The sequence below is a fragment of the Anabrus simplex genome, chromosome 6 (genome assembly GCF_040414725.1).
Source record: "Anabrus simplex isolate iqAnaSimp1 chromosome 6, ASM4041472v1, whole genome shotgun sequence".
Classification (NCBI taxonomy): domain Eukaryota; kingdom Metazoa; phylum Arthropoda; class Insecta; order Orthoptera; family Tettigoniidae; genus Anabrus; species Anabrus simplex.
In genome coordinates, this window is record NC_090270.1 from 2,000,578 (window position 1) to 2,026,354 (window position 25,777).

Genomic DNA, 25,777 nt, shown 5'->3' on the forward strand with positions numbered 1-25,777 from the left:
TTCATGGCATTTGAAAGGTTTAAACTGTGAATCAAGGTTAACTGCATGCAGTAACAAGCCTTAGAATATTTTTTAACGCGGCAAGGGTTGGCACTTCTAAATTATGAATTATAATACCAATATAAATGGTCCGTTATTGGACATTATAAATTTTCCACGGTGTGCACTAGGCATGCGTCTCGGTAGGTGTGCTAGGTACCAAGTGATGAGCCCAACCTAGCACACGAGGGCGAAACGCTGGCAACCAGGAATGAGTTAGCTGGAAAATTTAAAATGTCCAATAACGGACCATTTATATTGGTATTACAAATTTACTCATTCGGGACAAATATTTCAGATTCCCTATGGGAATCACCATCTATATCAAATTATGAATTGGCGGTTAATTCAAAATCACGTAATTTGAAGTCCGATTTTTGAGTCCCAACGACTTCGAATTAAGAAGGTTTTACTGTATTGCACACAATGCACATTGCGGACTGAAACTACAAGGGACCATCTATCTTGGAACCGAAATTTATTATTGACCTACATCTCTGTCCTATTATATCCTCTTTGCTGCAAATCCTGTGCTGACTCTTTTGAATCATTGTCAAAAGAAATGTTTTTTTATTTCCACATGATCAATTATTTCTTTCTGTAAATAATTTTTTTGTGCTTTTAATGTGTAAAAATGAAATTATTTTCTCACTACAGTAAAACTGAAGATCTGTTGACAAGAACGCTATCACTAGTTGTAATTGTTGTTTTCTCATGAATGGTAGAGAAGCATGCCACTGCTGCAGCCCCCTACTTGACTGCTGAAGAAATCATTATTGAAAAAAATTTTTTTACAAAAGACGTAAGATCGTTTTTCTCACTGTTTTATTTACACCTGTACATACGTCAAATATTGGAGCCGATAGAGGACAAAAAAGAAACTCGGTCATTGTTCCTGTCCAGTGCTTTAACTGTGCACATAATCACACTCACTTTCAATATCTGAAGCTATCAGATTATCACACATTTCTTCTTCTGGAAATACTCTTATTTCTACAACATTTACTCATTTGAAGCTTTGTTTACTACACAATCATTGTCACTTGCAACGTCAGTCAGTTTGAGAAGCGCCAAAATAAGCTTGTAAACATTGTCGAGAAAAGGACACTCAGGTCATCTACCAGGGAAAAAAAGAAACTTCTAGGTGGAACATTTCTGGTCACCGAAAACACAAGCGTATTGGAGCACACTACACTGAACGAGCCCTAAACTACTTTACTCCTGTATAGGAGTGAAGGCATTAAGTCTGCAAAGCCTTGTGAAATGCATAACACTTTCACTAAGTCAAGCAGGAGACTTAGGAGAAAGGTCGTTGAAAGTAACAAACTAAATCTCGCCAGACATCGTAATGTATCACAATATGCCCTATCGTTCAAGTCAACACGAGGTCTGTTATGCTCATTGTGTAACACACAGCAAAAGTATTTCACTCCTTTTTCCCCTTGGCAACAGACTTGCATCTGTCCTCAAGTGCGACTTGGTTAAGCTTGCATTCCCACTGTCGCTTCCTTCCCGGTCCTAGCCAATAAAACAAATATCAGAAAGATAAGCGACAATTGAAGGATAAGCAGGTAGAGATGTAAGGGAGAAAAGATCTTTAAACTCGCCTTTTTGTTTGTTACTGTGTGGTATTAAATTAGCATCACCATTTCCCATTTGTTTTTTGGTAACAGGTAGTTTGACTATTGCAAGAAAGTTGAATATGCTTCACATCGACGGGTCAGTGAGGGAAGTGGGATCCCAGTTCTTCTATTCCTGTTCTCTGTTTCTAACTCTGTGGATATCTTGCAGCTGGAGCGTCAGGAGAAGGTGGAGATCGACATGGAGGAGCGTATGAAGCACATCACCCGTGTCATCCTATCACAGTACAAGTTACAGAAGAGGCCGGTAGATTTCTTCTCCATTGTCCTGGATCCGGACTCTTACGGCAGGACAGTCCAGAACATCTTCCACGTGTCGCATCTTGTCAGGGAGGGCTTCTTCAACCTACTCCAAGGTGAGTGTACACAACACGACTGTGTTGTTTGGAATATACAAGGTGCTACTGGGAATAGCAGGGCAAGGTGCCTCAGTTTATTAGTACACGGGTGATTGTGGACATTGCTTCGTTGTGGGTCTCCATTTGGCCGGCTGGTCAAATCGTGCAATATCCAGATCTGTCAGGCATTTGGATGTGACAGTCGCCCGATGTTAGACTCCATGCGAATGTGAGGGCAGGCATACTCGTCGTCGAGGTTTCTATTGACCACGTCTGACCCCCACAAGGGAGGATCACTGTATTGTGCACTGGGCACATCTGCACCGAGAACAAGTAATGTATTCCCCAAGATAGAAGGTCTTAACAATTGAGTGACTACACCTTTATAATACAGTACAATGTTATTCCTTTTTTTACTTTATTTTAAAAAAGGGACAAGTTTCATCTCTTCCTTGTGAGACATCTTCAGCCTAACATATTATAATGATAAACACATGATATTCTTAACACTAAAAAAACAATGACATATCCTTAAAATATTTAAGAAGTCAAGATGACTCATACGTAAACACAGTTTTAAAAACAGTTCATGTTGTTAAAAATTGTCTGAAGACCAATTACTAAATGATGAAAGTCCAATTGAGTTTTGATACTCAAAAATAAAAATTAATATGATGATCACAGCATTCTAAAATCGGAAAATCGGTTAAACGGGGCTTGTTTTTTAGGTGGAATTACTTAATATGTAGGCTATGCATCCAGACAGTTTGTGTAATCCGTATATTATTGGTGTATGAAAGGTTCTAAAAAGAAAAAAGAAGAAAAAGGTAAGAGAATTGTGCACAATTCTAAGGTAGGCCTAAATAAAGTGTTTACGGCGTCTGAGTGCTTACACTAGTGTCCAAAAGTTAAGCATAAGTTACGAGTAAGCAGGGCAACAGGAAATAGACCGCAAATCGCACGACATATGCTCCTACCAACCTTATGTGTTTGCTCTGTATAGGAAAGGAGTGTTCCCTGCTTTGACTAGGAGTGTAACCGCAAAGTAAACACAGCCAGTGCCTGCGCCCCATATTCCCTCAGTCGTGTTTGCCCTGTTATAGTGTGCGGAGTGTAGCCTCGTGGTGAACGTGACAGCATAATGGCAGCAGGCCAGACACAGACCAAAGTCGCCACATCCCTGAATGTGCCGCACAGTGTCATTTCCAGGCTTTGGAGACGATTTCGAGACACAGGAGATGTTATTCATAGGCCAGTACCAGGTCAACCAAGGGTAACCACCCCACAGCAGGACAGATATCTGGCCTTAACCGCCCGACGAAATCGGAGTGCACCTGCAAGACAATTGGCGGAGCTTGCAGCCGTCTCAGGGGTTGCCGGTTCCCGGCAAACTGTGTACTGGAGGCTCAGAACAGCAGGGCTGTTTGCTCGATGTCCAGCGGTGTGCGTCCCGCTTGCTCCAGCACAGAGACAGGCCCGTTTGCTGTGGAGCCATCAACATCAAAACTGGACTATGAATGAATGGAGGCACGTGCTCTTCACAGATGAATCACACTTCAGTTTGCAGAATGATTTCCGTCGCACATTAATTTGGAGAGAACTGGATAGCCAATACACCCATAGGAACATCGTGGAACGGGACCAGTATGGTGGTGGTGGCATCATGGTGTGGGGTGGCATCATATTGAATGGCCATACAGACCTGCACATCTTCATGGGTGGTCCGAGGAACATTGTTAACGCTTGGAGATACAGGGATGAGGTACTGAGACCACATGTTTGACTCTTCAGAGGTGCGGTTGGTCCAGACTTCCTCTTAAGGGACAATAATGCCTGACCACACCGCGCTGCTCTGGTGGATGGATTTCAGGCTGGGGAAGACCTTCATTGCGTGGACTGGCCAGCGAGATCTGCAGATCTGAATCCTATAGAACATGCCTGGGATGCATTGGGCAGGCAAATTGCATACCGTCAGCCTCCACCGCGGACCCTCCAAGACGTTCGGATTGCCCTTTCTGAGGAATGGGATCAACTGCCACAAGAGCTCATGGACCATCTGATAGCTGTGAAGCGTGTGTGGCCGTTAGGGGTAACCATACACCCTATTAACAGCATATTTTGTTGTGGAAAACATTGCCAAGTTTTGTTAGTTGTTGTCAAAGGTGTACCTTAACCATCAGAACCTTTCTGATACTATTGTTTTTGGACAATTGTGTGACATGTGTGTGATTCAGCTTCCGTTTGGTCAGCAATCCATCTGACGTTCCTATCAGGCGGTATGGCCTCGTTTAGTGAATATGCTTAACTTTTGGACACTATTGTACTTCTCCGCACTGTTTATCTCTCTGTCTTGTCCGGCTGTCTCGAGTCTGGCTCTTTGTGGCGCTGCTGCTTACTGTTGATAGTAAGGTAAGAGCAGCGTGTTCCAGAGCGGAAATGAGGGGAGTGGTAGTAGGGGGAGTCGAGTTGAGGGGAACAGAAGAATTAGAAGCGTTAGAATTGTTCGTATTCTGAAAAAAAGTTTTTATGATTTCTTCAAGGAGAATGTTATAAGTTTCAAAGATTTCATTTTGGTTACTGTTGGGGTTAATTATTTGATCGATATTAAAAATATTTTCATATATGTTGAGAAGAGCGCCTTTGTTAATTAATTTTAGAATGGAAAGATCTTGTTCATTGTCGGAAAATGAAGGTTATAGTCAGACCTGTGACTACTCATGGCTGAGAATCTACCATATTTTTTGGCGTTAACATGCTCTAGATAACAGATGGAGAAACTGTGCCGTGTTTGCCCAATGTAACTAGGAGAACAGTGGGTACATGTCACTTTGTAGGCTCCTGAATTTGAGAATTTAGATCTAGTGTTGATTTTATGATGATTAAAAATAAACGTGGAATTATTGTTGACAGTCTTAAAAGCTATATTAAAGTTCTGTCTTTTAAAAACATATGTGATTTGATATCATTACTATAAGTAAATGTGATGTAGTTCCCTCTCTTTTTTTTTCCCTGCATTTTTGGTTCTCTTGTAAGAGTAGTCACTGGCTTATTGCTGATTTTATTGACAATTTTGTCAATGAATGATTTATTAAAACCCTTCGTGGTAGCTAGACTATAGATTATGTTCATTTCCTTCTTTAGACTGCTAGCCGATAAAGGGACACCGATAGCTCTATGGATCAAACTGAAGAATATCGCTCTTTTTTGGGCTTCAGGGTGAAAAGAATCCCGTCTTACGGTAATATTTGTTTGTGTGGGTTTTGTGTAGACGTTATAGGTAAGTTTCTTCTTAGTGCTAGTGACAGTTAAATCTAGGAAATTCAGTGATTTCTTAACTTCTCATTCTAGTATAAATTTTATAGAAGGATCTGCTTGGTTCAAATGATTGAGAATTATTTCGCCATTAGAGGCTTTCTGGTCAATTATAGTAAAAAAGTCATCTACGTAGTATAATAGTTTGAGGGATGTTCCACCATTCAACACAATGTAAAACGTTTGAAATTTTTTAAGTGAAGACCGGTTTCAACTTCCTTGGAGTCATCATCAGTTCTTGTGGATAATTAAATCAATGGGAATCTGATACCAATCATCATGGGGATTGCCTACATACATCTCCATAGGTTGACAAAAAGTCATGACAAAATTATACACACAATGGCAATTGCCTAAATACTTATCAATAGGTTGTCCTAAAACATGACAAATTATATACACATTGACATGAATCACTTGGCACTTTAAGAAATTGGATCTGGGTTAAAAATATACTACCTGGCGAGTTGGCTGTGCGCGTAGAGGCGTGCGGCTGTGAGCTTGCATCCGGGTGATAGTAGGTTCGAATCCCACTATCGGCAGCCCTGAAAATGGTTTTCCGTGGTTTCCCATTTTCACACCAGGCAAATGCTGGGGCTGTACCTTAATTAAGGCCACGTTCGCTTCCTTCCAACTCCTAGGCCTTTCCTATCCCTTCGTCGCCATAAGACCTATCTGTGTCAGTGCGACGTAAAGCCCCTAAAAAACAATACTGTTGTGTGTTTGTAGAACACCGAACAAACTTGTTAGTCTTGTTACAATCAACTTGAAAATATGTGAAGCAGTTGAAATAAAATCTAATGACAAATTATATACACATTGACATGAATTGCTTGGCACTTTAAGAAAGTTCTTGGTTCTGATTTAAAAACAATGCTGTGTGTTTGTGGAACACGGAACAGACCTGTTGCTCTTGTTTCAATCTACTTGAAAATATGGAACTGGTTGAAATATACTCATTGACGTCAAACGCTTGGTACTTTAAGAGAGTTCTCGGATCTGGGTTAAAATTATTGCCGTGTGTTTGTAGAACACGGAACATACCGTATTATAAATATATTTGATAACCTTGAACAAGAGATCGGAAGAAATGCTAAGATTAAAACTGTAGATGGTAGCCATACATTATGTAAATTCCGTACTGCATTAGACATAAAATACATTTCCAAACACAAAAGTCTAGTCTCCTATTTGGAAAAGAAATTGTCCAGAGTTGACTGTTTTAGGTTTTTACTACTTTCTTGAAGTATGAACCTCTCCATTTCCCACACTGCCTTCCATGTGTTCTGAGGCACTCTGACTGAACCTTCCATAAACCGCCTCAGTTTTTCAAGGCAGCTGCTTGCCTCACTGCAAGATGGTCTTGGGGGCATTCTCTTCCTCAACCTCCTCCTCTTCTTCTTCTTCAATCTCCTCATCTCCTGCTTGAATTTCCTTGCAGATCTTATCTATGGTCTGCTCCTCGCAAGTGATTACCATATCATCAATGGCAGTGAAGTTGTCAAAACTACTGGTAATCTCCATCTTCTCCTGTATAGTTTTCTAGCACCCTGGCTCTTCATCGCCACCTTCCATACCAATGCTGTTGTTACCACTACCGAAGCCTGCTTTCTTGAAGCAATTTGCTATTATTACAGGCTCCACTGAATCCCATGATGAGGCAATGAATTGCATTGTGTCTAAAAGAGATGCTTTGTAGATGGTTTGCCTAATTCCATGCATAGCAGCATACGGCGCACAACTGATTTTCGGTACCTCTGCTTCAATTCCTTAATGATTCCTTCGTCCGTGGGCTGAAGTACCGATGTAGTATTCGGTGGAAAAAATTCTACCGTGATGTTCCTCAAATGGGGCCACTCCTTGGTCCGTAAACACCACAATCTTCCTGTTCTGGCTCCCCATTTTCGCATCTAATGCCTGCATATACTCTTCAGACAGGGAACTTGTCATCCAAGCTGACTTGTTGCTGGTGTACTTGCACGGTAAAATCCTGACATTTTTGAAACAATGTGGCTTGCTAGACTTCCCTATCATCAGTAGAGGTAGTTTTTCAGTTCCTTCTATATTAGCACCCACCAACACCGTAACTCGCACTTTACTTAATTTTCCCCCGTGGCAAGATTCTCCCTTCAAAACTAGAGATTTATCTGGGATAAGCTGGTAAAAAAGTGCAAATTCAAAGAGATTAAAAACGTTGCAAGGTTTGTAACTGCTTATTTTAGCAGGCAGAACTGTTTCCGTCCACGCTTCCCTTTCTTCCGCACTTACACTCTCTGCTTCGCCACAAATTGTTTTGTAAACAATACCGGCTCGATTTTTAAAGCGGTCCAGCCACCCGTTTGATGTGGTTAAAGGTTCCTTTAATTTGCACACAATTTCTTCGGCTTTCTCCTTCACGATAGTCCCGCTCAAAGGTATGTTTAAATTTCACTGCTGTGTAAACCATATTAGCAGAGCTTGTTCTACTTCATCGTACTTTCCAGATTTTACTTTGTTGCAGTTTGCTGAAGTATTCCCTGTTGAAGCCAAAATCTCTTCTTTCTTCGCTATAATGCCGTTTAACAAAGTAGATGCGGCATCCCCAGCTCCTTCACCAAAGTGACACGGAAAAGTGTAGATGACTCCACTTTCCTTACAATCTCCATTTAGTCTTTAATTGTTAGTGCCTTTCGCTTGATCACTTTCCTCTGAGTTCTGCTCATTTTCATTTAAAACGTTCGTACGTTGATATTACAAGTACAACTAACTTCACTGACTCCTATTCACACTAATGACGATGCTACACTACGCTTGGCAATCTGTAGCTTAGGCTTACAGTTTGTTAGCATGTGCTTTGTATCTTCCTCACCCCCCTCCTCGACACCTGCTCCAAGTTAATCGCAGCAAATGGGAAATCCGGCAACTTATTCTTAGAGATTCTTAGAATCTATTCATAGGCCTATATCACCCCTGCGTTACTACTGGTTGTCATGGCAACAGGCGTAGTTTCTGGCTGTTTCGCAAATACCGCATGGACAAGCCGGTATTGAGTTTATTTTCCTGCTTTAATCCTCTTCATGCTATAGGTAATCAAAAAGGAAACACAGGTTCGAAGTTGCAGAAATGAGTGCATGGGAAAATATTGGGGTATTACGTGCGAGTGCTTAAGGCGCCGTAGCAACACTAGCACATCTAAATGTAAACAGTTTCTTTCCCCGCGAGAATTTTATTTCATGTCTCCTCATCCTTGTGCTACGTTCTAACAATGCGATGTAATAATTAACCGTGACACAATAATACAATGTTTAGCTTGTATAAAGGTAAAAATAACTTTCAATTTTATGCCAAAACGTGATATCGCAATGCCTCCCACCAACACCCAGCTGGTTATCGTAGACGATCAGTCGGCTGTTTCCTGCATATGACTTATAATTTTAACAAAATTTGCTATGATTTTATTTTAAATGTCATACCATACATCAATGTTTTTTTAATGTGTATTGCCATTTTTAATAATATTTATTTTGTATTCTGATATATAAATGTTAATTTATTATAGCTGGTGATGTCCCTTAGGGGACAAAACATGTACTAATTATAATAAATTGTATAATGTATTGAATAGGCAGACCACTTGTTAATAATATTTAAGTTTATCTTAAATATTTACTATTTGATATATAGTCAATACAGGATTATTATTATTTGAAATGAAGCTGTTAAAGCTTGTTACATGTCCTGCATAGAGTCGGGAACTTTCTTTGTTTCGTAATAGTGTATTCACCTAACTAATAACGAATACGGAAAATCTTATCCATTTAGTTCTGAAACGTAATTTCCTCTACGACAAGACCCATAAGTATTATTACAAGAACAACGGAAGAGAGAATGCCTGGAAGGAAATAAGCAAGGGAATGAAAAAATCAAACAGGTTAGAATATTCAATATTGTGGTAGATTAGGCCTATATGATACTTAGTTTATTTTGCAATTATTATTATTGACCTTATTTCAGAATCATGTTATCGTGTTGAAGTCCATATACAGTACGGTATGTCAGTTTCCCGCGTAGAATCCCATTCCCATTCGATTCTATTCTGCTTGATGTGAACGGTGGAGTGGAAGTTTTGACTGATGGGTTCAGTTCAATTCCATAAGGTGAGAGTGAGCATCTGGCGTTCGTGTTGTCATAGCGTGACATCATATGCCCTTGGCAAGCCCGAAGAGGCTCCATGACAGGCGCAAACGGTCTAACACAGGGTTCAACTTGCGCGGAGACTGGAGGGTTCTAACCATGAGCTGCTTTGAGTGGATGTTTTCTATCTCAAGGGGCTCTAAAATTTAAACTGTTTAACAGGGAAATATATTTTCAACAGAATACTTTAAACGGGTAAAATATACATAGAGTAGAAGTCCGTTATAGCGAGAATTCACAATAGCGAAAAATTTTCTTGCTATAGCGGATTGTCGTTACATCTGATATTTTGTAAAAGTTGGGAAAACCCCCATACACATTAAAATCAGTGTGAAACGGCAAATAGTTTGTTCAAAACTTGTGTTTTCGTGGATAATATACACGCTACGACTTACTTGCTTATTTTTCGAAATCCAGTACTACGTGAAAGTGTATGTTTAATTTCATTCTGAAAAAAATATATATTATCGTATTTCTCTGAATCCAAGACGACCCCCACTTTTTCCTTCAAAAAAATTTAAATATGGCTTAAAAAGTGCTTTGTAAAATCATATGAATGCCTTTCTTACACATGTTTAGACTATTTGTAGGCACCGAACATTGCCTTAGTTATGCCGTATTTCTTGCGGCTGTACAATTATTCTTTATTTCAGTGGGTTTAATAACCATTAACTTAATATTGGCATCATAATATGTAAGAGAACCCGTTGAAAATTTGCCGGCAATACCGATTCCATGCGTTTCTACAATACGGTGATCCTTCAAAAAAATATTCTTGCTTACTATAAAATTGTTACCATTGTCCGGTCCCAAGTCCGGAATGAGAAAGGAGGAGGGTTTGCTGGTCTGGCACCCAGCTGTAAAATTGCCAACGCCGAGTGTTGGGCGGCGGGAAATAACCTGACTCCCTAAGGGGGCCAACGGCTTCGGGCGAATGAGCCCCTTTGGGTGGGGTGATGGTCCCCACAGTGGAGGAAATGCCACTGGAATCCATTACGCAGCGTCTGTTCTCCAGGTTAGGGGCGGCTGCACAAGGCGTCTGTACTCCAGAGGAGCGGCCTCATTATCACCTCACTGGATCACATCCAGAGTTGTAATTCGGGACCTAGTCCCACACAGGTGACACCTTGACAGTCAACCATGGAAGGTCTTTTAAGGAATACTCCACCGGCTGAACCAAGAGTTCAGAGAAGGCAGCATTCGGATACGGTGGGCTGCCACCTGAAAGATACCGTGAAGTCGGAGGCACGGAAATACCCCAGTACTACATACACGAATGAGACAAAATCAAGAATCAAACCAAAACAGATAACATACTTCTCTACACACAACATAAACTCACTCATGCAAACCGGTAAACTAAAAGTGATCACCGACATAATGGACCAACACAAAATTCTTATCATGGGATTACAGGAAATTAGAAACACTGACCAGGATGCCTTGGAATCTCAAGGGTACAGACTTTATAAAGGTATACCCGGGAAGAGAGTGATGAAGAATGTCCCACAATTTGGAACAGGATTTTTGGTCAGCCTTAAAATAATAAACTCAGTTCAAGAATTCAGATCACAGTCTCCACGACTCTCAACGCTCACCTTAAAGGCATCTAATAAAATCTATACTATAATAAATGCCCATGCTCCCACTAATGATAAAAACAACTCCTCAAAAGACCAGGAGGAAACAGGAGAATTTTGGGACCTATTGGACCAGACCATAGATAACATCCCCAAACACCATATAAAATTATTAATAGGCGACTTCAACGCTCAACTAGGCAGAGAAAGAAAATACCGTGACATCATCGGAAAATGGCCAGCACACAAGAAAACAAATAAAAATGGAGAGAGACTAGTTGACCTGTGTAGAAACCATAATTTAATCTCAAAATCTACATGTTTTAAGAGGAAACCTCAAAAACTCAAAACATGGAAACACCCTGACTACACTAAAGGAGAATGGCAACTGGACCACGTCTGCATGGACAAATACCACCACAAAGAGATCTATAACGTCAGAGTCCTCCGAGGAATAGACACAGGTTCAGATCACTACGTAGTTAAAATTAAAATTAAACTCACTCCCCAGAGGAGACAACAAAAGCAAGCCCTTAAAACTAAAAGAAAAATAGATCCTACCCAGCTAATCAACAACAAAAATTACCAGAAAGCAACTGAAAAAATAAAAATCACAGACAAACTTGAAGACTTAGTACACAACCTTAAACAAATTGCAGAAGACCTAGCTCCAATTAAACCACGTAAAAAACACCAATGGTGGAACAGTGAATGTGATGAAACAGTGGAGAAAAGACATCAGGCATGGCTATTACATCAGTCCCAAAAGACAGAAATATCCTATCAAAAGCTAGTAAAACAGAGAAAAGAAACTACCCAAGTCTTAAGAAGAATAAAAAGACAACATCATAAGGACACCCTGCAGTTAATTGAAGAACAGTTCAGTAAAACTAAATCAAGGGACTACTACAAAACCTTCAGAAAGCAGCTCCAAAAATATGAACCCCCGACCCTACTGATGAAGGATGAAGATGGTAAGCTGGCCCATAACAATAAAGACAATGCAGAAATTCTGGCTAAACATTTCAACAAGCTTTTAAATTGTGGGGAACCTACAGAACTCCTTCATTTGGACACCAACACCCCGATAAAAACATCACCAGAAAACATCAATCCCCCCACAATAAAGGAAGTCTACCAAGCTCTGAATAAATTAAAAAACTACAAAGCGCCAGGAGAAGATCAGACCTTTGCGGAAATCTGGAAATATGCAGGAACCTCAGCAAAAGTTGCCCTCCATCAACAACTTGTCTCTATTTGGATTAAAGAAGAACTACCAGAACACTGGACAACAGCCCTCATTCATCCTCTGCACAAAAAAGGGGACAAAACCGACCCTAATAACTACAGGGGAATCTCTCTCCTAGACATAACATACAAAATATTTTCAATAATCATCCTTAATAGGATAAGTTTACAACTTGAGAAAGAACTAGGAGAATATCAAGGAGGTTTCAGACCCTGGAGGAGCTGTCCTGATCAGATCATGAGTCTTAAGTTGATAATGGACTATAACAGGAGAAGAAACAGAGATATGGTGATAACATTTGTAGATTTCAAGAAAGCTTATGATTGCATCCATAGAGAATCTCTGTTTAAAATTTTAAGACACCTTGGACTACACCCCAAATTAATAAACATGATAAAATTGACTCTCACCAATACCAAGTCAAAAGTGAAGTTTAGGGGTGAAACATCAGAGACATTTGGAATTAAAACTGGACTACGGCAGGGAGATGGGCTCTCACCACTATTATTTAACTGTGCTCTAGAAATGGTAATGAGGGAATGGTTTAGAAAATGTCCCCCCAAAATAAAGATTGGCCGAAAAATCAAAACAAATTGCCTGGGTTTTGCTGACGATTTAGCATTACTAGCAGTGGACATAAAAGAAGCAAAAACCCAGATATCAGAACTTCAAAACATTGCAAATAAAATTGGCCTCAAAATATCATTTGAAAAAACAGAAATTATGCCCCAAAAACCAACACAGCTAAAAGAAGTCACCATAAATGGTAATAAAATCAAAATAGTAACTCAGTTTAAATATCTTGGAGAAGTAATAACACATAACTTAAATGAAAAAATCTCAATCCAAGTAAGAACAAATAGATTAGCTAAAGCACAAAAATTAACATGGGATATCTACAAAAAGAAATGTCTATCAATAAATACAAAAATAAAACACTACAACACAGTTATAAAACCGGAAGCTACATATGCAGCAGAAACACTCTTTTACCTGAATAAACAATCAAAGACTGACAGACTTCAGAAAATTGAAAGGAGGATTGGAAGAACCTGTATCAACAAAAAATATCAGAAAGATGGACAGTGGCGGTTAATACCTAACAAAGTCGTGTACAAAGAGCTAGAACCCATTACAGATACTATGCGTAAGAGGAGACTGGGATTCTTTGGACATATCATGAGGATGCAGGACTCGAGACTTCTGAAACAACTAGTACAACACAATCTCGTCTCAAAAAATACCACAACAGGATGTAAATGGATCAGAGAAGTAAGAGAGGATCTGAAGGAAATAGGCCTTACAACAGAAGACACCAAAAATAAGATAAAATTGAATACAAAACTCAAGAATACAAACCTCCGCTTTACCCTTACACAAAACAAACCAACAACACGCACATTTTCAACTGAGGAAAGGGCACGAAGATCGGAGCGTCTGAAGAAGTACTGGGAGGACCGCAAAGCCCGAACAATCCCTTCAAAGAGACCTGAACGACGGACTGACTAAAGTGATCCTATGTGGTCATAAAAGAAGAAGAAGAAGAAGAAAATTGTTACTTTCACTCAGCGTCAGATATAACTGGCTGCTGGTGCAAGCATGTCTCGCTTGCCGGGTTCGGCCAACTTCAGCGGCTAGCAATGTATAGGCCTAATTGTGGACTTTGAAGGTCTACAAACGAGTTTATTGCGCCGCGGTATGGCAATTCCACCCTTGCATTTTTTGTGCACGTACCTCACAATTCATCTTCGACTTCTTTAAAGCATCCTTGTTGTGTGCCACTGAATGCATTTTTTGTACAGTATGCATTTTTAAGCTACCTTTGTCTTCACGATAACGCCAAATATTGGCTTTAGTTACGCTTATGCCATATTTTCTTGCGGCTGCACAATTATTATACATTTCCGAGTGTTTAATAGCCATTAAAATTGGCATCATAACATTGACGAGAACCCGTTGAAAATTTGCCGGCAATACCTGTTCCACGTACTTTACAATACGACAGTCCATTACGAAAATATTCCTGCTGTCTTTAAAACTTACTTTTACTAAGCGTCAGGTAGAGTAGACTCATTATAACTCTGCTATTAAGTAGCCGTGGCCTTTCTAAGAATTTGAAGGCTGGCAAGTTTTAATTCCATTCTGCAGATCTGAGAAACAAACGTTTTTGTTGAGGATAATAGAACGTCATTCTCTCTTCACTATTTCCCGAGATCCAGTAACGTTACACATAAACACTGTACAACCGGTTGCCGCGGCCAGCAATGTATGATAAAGAGGTGGTCGTTTATTGTCAACGGGTTTTGTGTGTGTGCGCGCGCGGGCGCGGGTGAAAAGAAACAGTGTGGTTACTGCGGTATTTGCCAGTGGTCTTCATTACTGTCAGGCTGCGAATGCAAAATGACCCTTGATTTTTCACGTGAGTTTCTGAGAAAAAACCGTCGTCTTGGATTCGGAGAAATACGGTCTCAGTTCAGAGGCTTCTGTGGCAAACATTTTAGTTTTCTTCTTCAAATGGCGTCACATAACCTGTCATGAAAACATATTTCAAACACACGTAGAGAAATGATAACCTCCTCGCTAACAATTTACATGAGAATAGCCTTTCCGAAATTTAACTAGACGCGAAAAAATATGAACTATCCTCTGAAATCAGTGATGTACTCTGCCATATCTTCAGGTGTATGACATTCTTACTTAATGTCAGTAACATTAAAATTAAGAGATCATTTACCTCAACCTTTATTTTTAACGAGTTAACAACTGCTATTGCCCATGTTATTTGCGCATTTATAACGAAAACGTGTTATCCTCCTTAATTTGAAATTTTCTTTAGAGAACAGCAGTCAACGGGTATTACTAATCGACTCCAACATCGCCTTTGAATGTTGACAAGAGAGCTCGCAAATGCACATAGCGAGAAAACTATACCGTACCAAAGATGATCGATTGCATTTTGTGACAAACGTTTAAGTTTTCTTTTTCAACAGCGTCACCTATCCTAACTTAACTGTACTATGCGTATGATGAAAATATATTTCAAGCACCAGTAGAGAAATTATAACCTTTTCACTATAAATTTACATGATAATAGCCTTTCCATAATTTAACGGATGCGAGAAAATATAAACTAACCTCTGTCATCAATGACGCACTCTGCTATATCTTGAGGTGTATCCCATTCTTACTTAATTGCAATATTTAGCATTAAAATTAAGTGATCGTTTATTCAGCCTTTATCGTTAACAAGTTAACAACTGTTATCGGACACGTTATTTACCCATTTACAGTATTATGAAAACATCTCCTCTTTCATTTTCATTTTTCCTTACGGAACAGCAGTCGACAGGAATTACTAATCGACAACTAATCCGACATTGTTTTCTAATGTCGTCGAGAGAGCTCGCTAGTGGACATAGCGAGAAAATGATACCGAAGATGATCGATCACATATGACTGGGTGCATAAATATTGGTAACGGACTAATTCGTGCACGCTTAATCGCTCGTAATTGGATAGGTGGTATGCATCAGTGATAGGGCTCTCACTGTAACCAAAGGATAATACACAGTTTAATGTAGGAATTTTGAAGGAATGGACTAAATCTGGCGTTATAATGGGGTTCTCGTTATATACACCATAGGAACTTCAAACAGACTAACGTTGCAGATACATTACATCTTACGAATGAGTAAGTACACATTATTCAACATATAATTTTCAGTGATATACCCACCGTCAAGTTACTTTCTATTTCATTCCAGAATGACAACATTGTTTACTACGGACATCCACGTCTACATCAGGCATTTTCTGGTTACACAAAATTGTCATTTGTCCTACCTTCTTTTATTAAGATAATTTTAGCAGCGTTTTCGACAAATTTTTTGATGTTTTTTAGCGCTTCTCGACACATTAGGGTTTTTATCCAACATTCCAAGATGTCTTAATCTATACCGCCTCCAATTCGACTACGTATTTTCATCCTAATTTAAATATTAGACTTCAACCTCATCATATACTTTATCTTTTAACTGTATTGTTCTTGTCCTGTGAAGCCTTGGTTTTGATATCTGTTCTCCAGGCTGTTCAAGCTTTTTATCAAAAAGATCCATTTCAGTGTCAGACATGGATGATTTTTAAAAAACAATGTGTGACAATTACTTTTAGATGAACGTTTTAATTTTTCAAAGTGATTTTAGTATATGTATCTATTTTATTCAATATATTTTGTTCTGTAATCATTATGCAACCACAGTACCAACACCTGTAAGTGTTCATCAATACGTTTTATGTAAATTGTTAATATTCCTCAGACCAGTGTGTGTTTTAAGATTGAACGAGTCTGAAGATGCCCAATAAATAGTGGGTGAAACATGTACCTTTGAAAGTCTGGTAATTTCTATTATGTGTATTTGACCACACAATAGTGGAATAAATTGTATTGAATAGGTGGTATTAAAATTACTCCTTGTGTAAACTTTGTGATTAGATATACACCGTACTCGCTATAGCAGAGTAGGACAGTGGATCAATAGTACGAGAGGAAGATGGAATCAGGAGAGAATTCAAGACCTTCTTTGACAAGCTCCTGAATGGAAGGGCATCAAATGTAATTCAAAACAGGTAAGAATCTGGAAAAAGTGAAGAACCCAGTAAAAATATGGAGCCACTAATCACATTGCTGGAGATAGAGAAGAGACTTAAAAGTATGAAGAAAGGGAAAGCTGCAGGAATAGATGAGTTAAGAGTGGACATGTTGAGAGCAGGAGGAACCCCAGCAATCCAATGGGTATATAAACTCCTAAATGTAGTATGGCAGAAAAATACCATCCCAGAAGACTGGAAGAAAGTTATAATTGTACCTATATTCAAGAAAGGCAGCAGACGGAAGTGTACCAACTACCGTGGCATCACTCTACTCCAGAGGTGCCAACCTTTGAAGTGGGTTATCAGTAATCAAACTCCGCCCCTTAGCAAAATTTTTGAGTCAAGTCCATAGAATGTTCCTCCCTTCTCGATAATGATACTCCCTTTTCCCTTCCCGTCAGCAATCTACTCTACAGTATATCAAATTACACAATAACATATTCACACTGCCTGTTAATTCAGTGATAAAACATTCTTTGTAACTTGTTTCGCACCCAGCAGCTGCTTTTCAGTGTAGGTATTCTTTAAGCATCCTTTCCTCTGTGATGACACTTTTGTCTTTTGAACCATTAAGTGATTCCAGTGTACCTACATGTGCTTAATGTAGTCCTCATTTCTGTACATACAACATTACTTAAGAATTTATAGTGGAAAACAGAGCAAGAGTTCCTTCACTCAAACAATGAATTTAACAACGCTTATGGGTAACGAGAGGAAGTGACGATCAAATTGAAGTATCATTGTCAACTCACAAGCATTGAAACGAGGAAGGTTGAGCAGAAATACTGCAAAGGATTGAAAATCTTTCCTTCTTTCTTTTTTTCCCCTTAGAAAATTATTTTTCGTGTTAATGTCACTTTTCCGTAAATAATTTTCCCTTTCACCGTAATGCCGTAATCATGAGGTGAAATTCATAATAATTACGGACAATCCGTAACAGTTGGCACCTCTGCTACTCTCTCATGGATTAAAAATTCTGGAAAAAAATTATAGAGAATAGACTATGAGGAATTGTAGAATTACTTTTAGAAGAGGAACAATATGGCTTTAGGCCTGGAAGATCAATAACAGATCTTACATTTGCTGTCAGGATGCTGATGGAAAAACATTGGGAAAAAGAGAAGCCTTTATATCTACTGTTCCTTGACATTGAAAAGGCCTGTGACAGCACACCAAGGGAGCATATTTGGGAGTGCCTGAGAAAGCTCAAAGTTTGAGACAGTCTAATTTCAAAAGTTAAGGTGCTTTACGAGAAAACTAGAAGTTGTGTACAAGTCGGTTCTGGACTGTCAGACTGGTTTGAGACAAAAAGGAGAGTACAACAAGGTAGTGCTTTGTCGCTCCTATTATTTATCATTGTAATGGATACCATATTAAAGGCGCTAAAAGAAAAGGGGCAAAAGTCTTAAAAGCATTTGCATTTGCAGATGATGTAGTAATTTGGGGTAACTCAAAGAAAGATGTAGAACAGAGACTGCAGGGGTGGAGTCAGGAGTTTGAGAGATATGGATTAAACATCAACAAGGCTAAAACGGTGGTGTTGAAGGTACAGAAGGGTGACAAGTCAGCCAGAAATCATGCTAAATGGCACTAAGCTGGACAGTGTCACAGAATTTAAGTACTTGGGTAGTATAATGTCCAAGGATAACTTAGCTAAATATGAAGTAAACAGTCAAATCAGCAAAGTAATACATTTTTATCTCCAAGTAAGACAGCTACTATGGGATAAACAAGTACCACTCAAAACCAAGATGACACTGTATAAATCATACTACACCCCTATCCTCACATACAGCCTGGAAACCGCTACATAAACAAGAAAGGACAACTCGAAACTCCAAGCAGCAGAAATGAAGTTGCTATGCACAATTATTATTATTATTATTATTATTATTATTATTATTATTATTATTATTATTATTATTATTATTATTATTATTTCGTATGGCAAAACAACGATACATTATAAATACATATAAATACATATTTTTAATCATCATCATCATCATCATCATCATCGTCCTAAACCATCTCCAGTTTCCCGGGTGTGGTATATGAGCCTCCTCCATCTCATCCTGTCCTTGTACCATTCTTCCTCCACCAACTTGTCCCAATCATGACCTCTCAGCATTACATCGCTCTTAACTAAATCTATCCATTTCCTTCGTGGCCTTCCCACGGGTCGTCTTCCTTCTACCTTTCTGTCAAATTCCTTCCTTGCAGTTCTGTTTACTGGCATCCTCTTCATGTGACCAAACCACTTCAGTCGTGATATCTGAATCTTATTTAGGAGAGAATTGTCTATTCCTACTTCTTCTCTAATTTTCTCATTCCTAATCTTGTCTTTCCTGGTTTTCTGGATCATAATGCGTAGGAATTTCATTTCAGCTGCCTGAAGTTTGGAATTATCTCTATTGGTCAGTGTTGTGGTTTCGAGACTGTATGTAAGAATTGGTGTATAATAGGACTTGTACAATGTCATTTTTGTTTTCATGGGTATTTGCTCATCCCACAGCAGGTGTCTTACCTGGTGGTAGAATTGTGTTGCCTTATTGATTCGATTGTTCACCTCATGTTTTGCTAGGTTGTCATTTGATATAACACTACCCAAGTATTTGAAAACTGGAACGCTGTCCAGTTGAGCTTCATTTAACATGACTATTGGTTCTGCTCCTTCCCCATACACTTTCATCACCACCGTCTTGGTCTTGCTGATGTTTAAACCATATTTCTTAAACTCCACATTTCAGCTTTGTATTCTCTCTCCCAATTCATCTTCTGAGTCACTCCAGATCGCAACATCATCTGCAAATGTGAAGGCTTTGATATCTCCATGTTCTTTCCTTTTAATAGATTTCATTACTACATCCATTACAATAATAAATAGAAGTGGTGACAATGAGCTGCCCTGCTGCACTCCTCTCTTTGTTTCAAACCAGTCCGACAAACCACATCCTACTTGAATACAGCTTCTGTTCCCACTATACAACATTTTCACTTTGTCTATGAGGCTATCTCGCACTTAAAGTTCTTTCATGCATTGCCAAATTCTTTCCCTTGGTACACTATCGTATGCTTTCTCATTGTCCAAAAATATTAGGAATAAAGGCTTGTTCTTCTCCCAGTATTTTTCCATTAGCATCCTAATTGCAAATATAAGGTCTGTAGTTGACCTTCCTGGTCTGAAACCATACTGCTCTTCTTCCAAAATTGGTTCAACAATATCTCTGATTCTGGTCTCTATTATTTTTTCCAATATTTTCAGGACGAGACAGTAGTGTGATACCACGGTAATTAGTACATTTTCGTCGGCTTCCTTTCTTGAACAGAGGCACTATGTAATTCTTGAACAGATCCATTGAATCTTCTTTTTGGGCAGTCCATAACAACGTGCTGGATGGTCTAAGGCACATTATCACAGACGCAGAATGGGTCTTCAGATTTTCCCCACTTGTGAAGCCAGAATTTAGACCTTCCATGGTTTGTCCTGATTCTGTTTAGAGATGTCCGTTCCCTTCTCGGTAAATTGAAACCAGGAGGAGCTCTACAAGAATGGTGGATTAAACCCAGGTGGTCAGGATTTGAGGAGGTCCATTCATCATGCCAGATCTCATCAGCATCAAAATGTGTTTCCAGGAGCTTCTCGCCTAACTTCCATGATGGGTTTCTGGACTTCAATCTCTTCGGTTTCTGAGGGTTGCAGTCCTGATGTAAGGGCAGTTAAGGATTACTGTGTTGGCCGAGCGCGTAGAGGCACGCGGCTGTGAGCTTGTATCTGGGAGATAGTAGGTTCGAATCCCACTATCGGCAGCCCTGAAAATGGTTTTCCGTGGTTTCCCATTTTCACACCAGGCAAATGCTGGGGCTGTACCTTAATTAAGGCCACGGCCACTTCCAACTCCTAGGCCTTTCCTGTCCCATCGTCGCCATAAGACCTATCTGTGTCGGTGCGAAGTAAAGCCCCTAGCAAAAAAAAAAAAAAAAGGATTACTGTGACATTTCTGCCATTCTCTTACAAGAGCCAGTTCTCTTCGTATGTGAGGGGGATGGATGTTGGATAAAACAGGTAACCATTTTAGGGGTGTCGATTTGATGGTGCCTGATATTGTCCTCATGGTATCATTCAGTTGTGTATCGACTTTTGAAGTATATACACTGTTAAGCCACACAGGGCAGCAGTATTCTGCAGCTGGATAGATCAAGGCAAGAACTGATGTCCGTAGTACCGTCGCGTTTGCTCCACATCCTGTTCCACTGAGCTTTTGTAATATGTTGTTTCTTGTTTTTATCTTGGCTGCAGTGTTAGAGAGGTGTTGCTTGTATGAAAGTGCCCGATCCATTGTGACGCCCAGATACTTTGAATATGGGTTATACTTAAGTTTTTGGCCTTTGAATTCGACTTGAGGTACATAGTTGGCTTTTTGATTGTCTAGGTGGAAGCAGCTTACTTCAGTTTTCTTCAAGTTAGGTTTGAGTCGCCATGTACTGAAATATTTGTTCAGATTATGGAGATCCTTTGTGAGTATAGTTTCTGCTGTTTTGAAGTCACTCGATTGGACAGCCAGAGCTATGTCGTCTGCATATATGAATTTCCTGGAAGTAGTTTCTGGAAGATCTGCAGTATAGGAGCAAGAACTGATCCTTGGGGTAAACCATCGTTTAGTATATAGGGCTTACTCTTATTGCCGTTTAAATGTATTTCGAACGCTCTATTGCATAGCATGTTGTTCAGCAGTGTTGCAAGGTTCTTACAGGGAATGATCTTCAAGAATTTCAAAATCATCCCTTGTCGCCATACTGTGTCATAAGCTGATGTCAAGTCCACAAAAACAGTGATGGTCTTCTTCTTGTCTTGAAATCCGTTCTCAATGTGGCTGGTGAGTGCCAAGACCTGGTCACAGCAGCTTCGGTTAGGTCGGAATCCTGCTTGTTCAGTTGGTATGTGTTGGAAGGCTGTGGTTGAGATTCTGTTGTAAATCATTCTCTCCATTTACTTGTAGCAAATACTTAAGAGTGCTATTGACCTGTAATCTTCAGGACTATCTCCACTTTTTCCGGGCTTTAGAATGGCAACTATTTTAGTTCTCTTAAGCAAGGATGGAAGCCTACCATTTCTTAAGATGCCATTAAAGAACATAAGTAACCAGTGTAGAGTTCTAGGTCCACAATGTTTAAGGAATTCTGGATATATCCCATCCACTCCTGCTGCTTTGCCTGGTTTTATTTTTTTTAGAGCTGTTGAGATTTCTGCAGTTGTGAATTCACCTGAGAACTGGGGGGTTGATTCAGTTGAGGATAGCCTAGTTTTCAGCTCTTTCTTGAGTTTTTTTAATTCATCTTTATTGACATTTTCTGGTATTTTGGATAGTTTAATGATTCTTTTAGCTTCATCTACTGGAGATACCTCTGAGCTCTTATTAATATATTTGGGAGTACAACTACCAAGTTTTCTAAGAAGAGTCCATGCTTTTCTGCTTGAGTGTTGGAAATTCATGCTTGCTGTCATTGAGTTCTATTTGTCTTTTCTGGCAGAATCTAGGCAGAGCAATAGTTCATCAGCGACTTCTGTTCTGTTGCTGATTTGGTATTCTTCATACAGCTCATCACATCTTCTATTCCATCTTTTCTAAATCCTCTGGGAATGTGTTTCTTTGCTATGGAGCATGTTAAACTAACAAATCGCTTATAGTTGTCCAGTTTGGGTGGAATCCATTGAATATTGTGATCCAACTCGTTAGTAAACGCTTCCCAGTTTGCTCTTTCAAAATTCCAGCAAGGTAGAGATGTTGATCTTATTATTGGGACTTCAATGCCAATTTTTAGAAGAATTGGTCTATGCTGACTTCGGGGAAAATTGTTTAGTACTTTCCTGCTGCATTGTAAAGGTCTTCCGTGCTCGTCCCTTGAAACAAAACAGAGGTCTGGGTTGGTGTCCTCCTTCCATCTTCCTGAGTGAAAGGAGCCTCTCTCTTTTGCATCGTACACAAGGAAAACATCTTCTGTTTCAGACCATTCTAACACACCAAGACAATCTGAATTAGTATCTCCATACCCCCAGGAAGTACTCCTATTGTTGAAATCTCCCATGATGGCTGCCGGATGATTTACATTCTTGATGGCTTCATTACACCAAGGTTGAGATGGTGGTTTGTAAATGTTTACTATTTCCAAGTCTGCAGCTTTAATCCTGGTGGTGAAAATGTTATCAGAGCTGATGTCAAGAATTTTTACTTGCTCAATATTATTACATAAAATCAGCTTCATGGTCCGTATCGCACTTCAATAGATTCACAATCAAGTATTTATTTATTTTCCACCTAGTCGATACAATGATTGCTTAAGGCAATTTTTAATGGTCAAAAGTGGTACATGTTTCGTATATTATCAACATCTTCAGCCACATAACACTGTTTAGATGAAAAATATATAAAATGAAAAATATATAATTACTTTGTCAGTTTTATATATTTTTCATCTAAACAGTGTTATGTGGCTGAAGATGTTGATAATATACGAAACATGTACCACTTTTGACCATTAAAAATTGCCTTAAGCAATCATTGTACCGACTAGGTGGAAAATAAATAAATACTTAATTGTGAATGCTCAATATTATTTCGAATGTGCGTAGAGATGCCATAGGTTTTATGGAAGGTAGCTGCAACAAGATTGAATTCTGCTAGTTTACATCTGGAGTGAAGTTGGTTTTCATTCTCGCAATGTGTTTCTTGAAGTAGTACGACATCTACATGGTTGCAGGTTATAAATTTCATCTTCTTTGTCCGTATTGAAGATCTACTTGTGATACAAATTCTTATAATTTTTTTAATTACCACATATTATTGTATTGAATAGGTGGTAATTAAAAAAATTATAAGGATTTGTATCACATCTACATGGTTGTCGTTAAGCAGTTTTAAGAGGTAGTCACTTTTGAATCGGCTTATACCCTCAACATTCAGTTGTAGGACCTTCAAATTGGGCCCTATGTCCTTTGTTTGGCTCTGAAAAGAGCCGTTTTGATTGGAATAATTTTCCATCATTATAGTCGAAGTTTAATGTATCCTCAATTTGCTGGGATATCCGTTAAGCAGAGCTTAAGGTCCAGCAGCCAATTTCGTTGCTTAATTAGCACCACCCAGGAGACAAGTGTAGGGTAATTTAAGGTTATACCTACGGACGTAAAGCAACGCTTGTCTCCCTACGCACAATGATCCAGAAGACCAGGAGGGATAAAATCAGGAATGAAAAAGTCGGAGAAGACATAGGTCTAGAAGACTCCTTACTCCAGAAGATCCAAAAGGCACGACTGAAGTGGTTTGGTCATGTGAAAAGAATGAGTGCCAACAGGTCTGCAAGAAAGGAGCATGAAAGAGAAGTCAGGGAAAGAAACCAGTGGGCAGACCTAGAGAAAAATGGACAGACTTAGTGAAAAAGGATGTAGAGCAGAGAGTTCGGGATTGGGAGCAGATTGTGAACAAAGAATGGTTCATGGACAGAACAAAATGGAAGGGGCTCGTATACCACACCTGGGAAACTGGAGTTGGTCAATGATGATGATGACTCGCTATAGCGGACTTCTACTGTATATCTTAATGCAACCGATCAAGGGACCAAGAACATCACACTTCTTAGGCGGGAAAACTTCTTAATCGAGTTTCGTTGTATTTGAAATAAAACACGTTTGACAATGAAACATATCACAAATATAGAAATTGCTTTGCTCTAGTTCACCTAATCTTGCAGTGGTTTTGTATAGTATGGAACAAACTTGGTGGTCTTGTGGATGGCTGATGTTATGAATAATTGGTAGATTTAAATTGGCTGAGGGGTTGGGGGAACATCCTTCATTATGGAACATCTGCTTTTGACGTTGAAACTGTCGTCTACTATTGTTGTTGATGTAGAATTGATGATGGTATGGCCTCGTAATATCCGCTCTCCACAAAACCACCAAGTTTGTTCCATACTATACAAAAGCACTTCAAGATTACGTGAACTAGTGCGAAGCAATTTCTGTATTTGTCATATGTTTCATTGTCAAACGTGTTTTATTTCAAATATTATCAAGTTGATTGAATCAAGACTGACAAGTCTGTTCTGCGTCCTACAAACACACGGTAATAATTTTAACCCAGATCCACGAACTCCTTAAAGTACTACACCTGTTAAAGCATTGCTCTGGCCATGAAATTCACGACATAGGGGCAAGAATCATACCTCTACTCCGAACTATATCATTCATGGATGATTTACATGAAAACGGGGGTGTCATGCATGAACAAGTGCAATAATAAAAGGTGTATACTCGTTTCTCAGGGTAAATTACTTCAAATATATCCTCAAATACTCCAAATAAGTCGTAGGCTCCGTTGAAGTAGGGCTATCCATTCAATCAATCACTCAGTTCCCTTATATTCTGGTAATCAACTGTAAAATCCTTTCTTTATGGCATAAAGAAATTCAATTAACTCCCATATAATCTTACTACTATGTACTATCGGCTACTTAATTAACAGAAATGCAATAATAACCCTATATCTAGTTTATTAGCATGCTAATATATATATAATAAAAATATCAATTCAGTTATCGGCAATGGAGAAAAGGAATCGTGCGAAAATACAAAAACATTCTTGGATTCTTAATTTTTTTTGTGATAAACATAATTGTAAATCTTTAAATTATCATCGTTAAATTGAGTACATTTACATTATTCTCCAATAATATACCAATTTTCAATATTTTAAATTAATTTATGGGAAAAAGTAGGGACCATAACTTTATTCATCAAGA

The 25,777-nt window shown here is 39.0% G+C and overlaps 1 protein-coding gene across 4 annotated transcripts in view; it reads left to right on the forward strand.

Annotated features, from left to right (window-relative positions):
* The window catches only part of Nse4 (Non-SMC element 4), a 243,308-nt gene that overhangs the window by 100,591 nt on the left and 116,940 nt on the right, over window positions 1-25,777 (forward strand). For all 4 annotated transcript variants that reach the window (XM_068228190.1, XM_068228188.1, XM_068228189.1 and 1 more), the window contains one exon: window positions 1,831-2,035. In XM_068228190.1, the coding sequence (XP_068084291.1) occupies window positions 1,831-2,035 (205 nt within the window). The remainder of the gene's footprint in view (window positions 1-1,830; window positions 2,036-25,777) is intronic.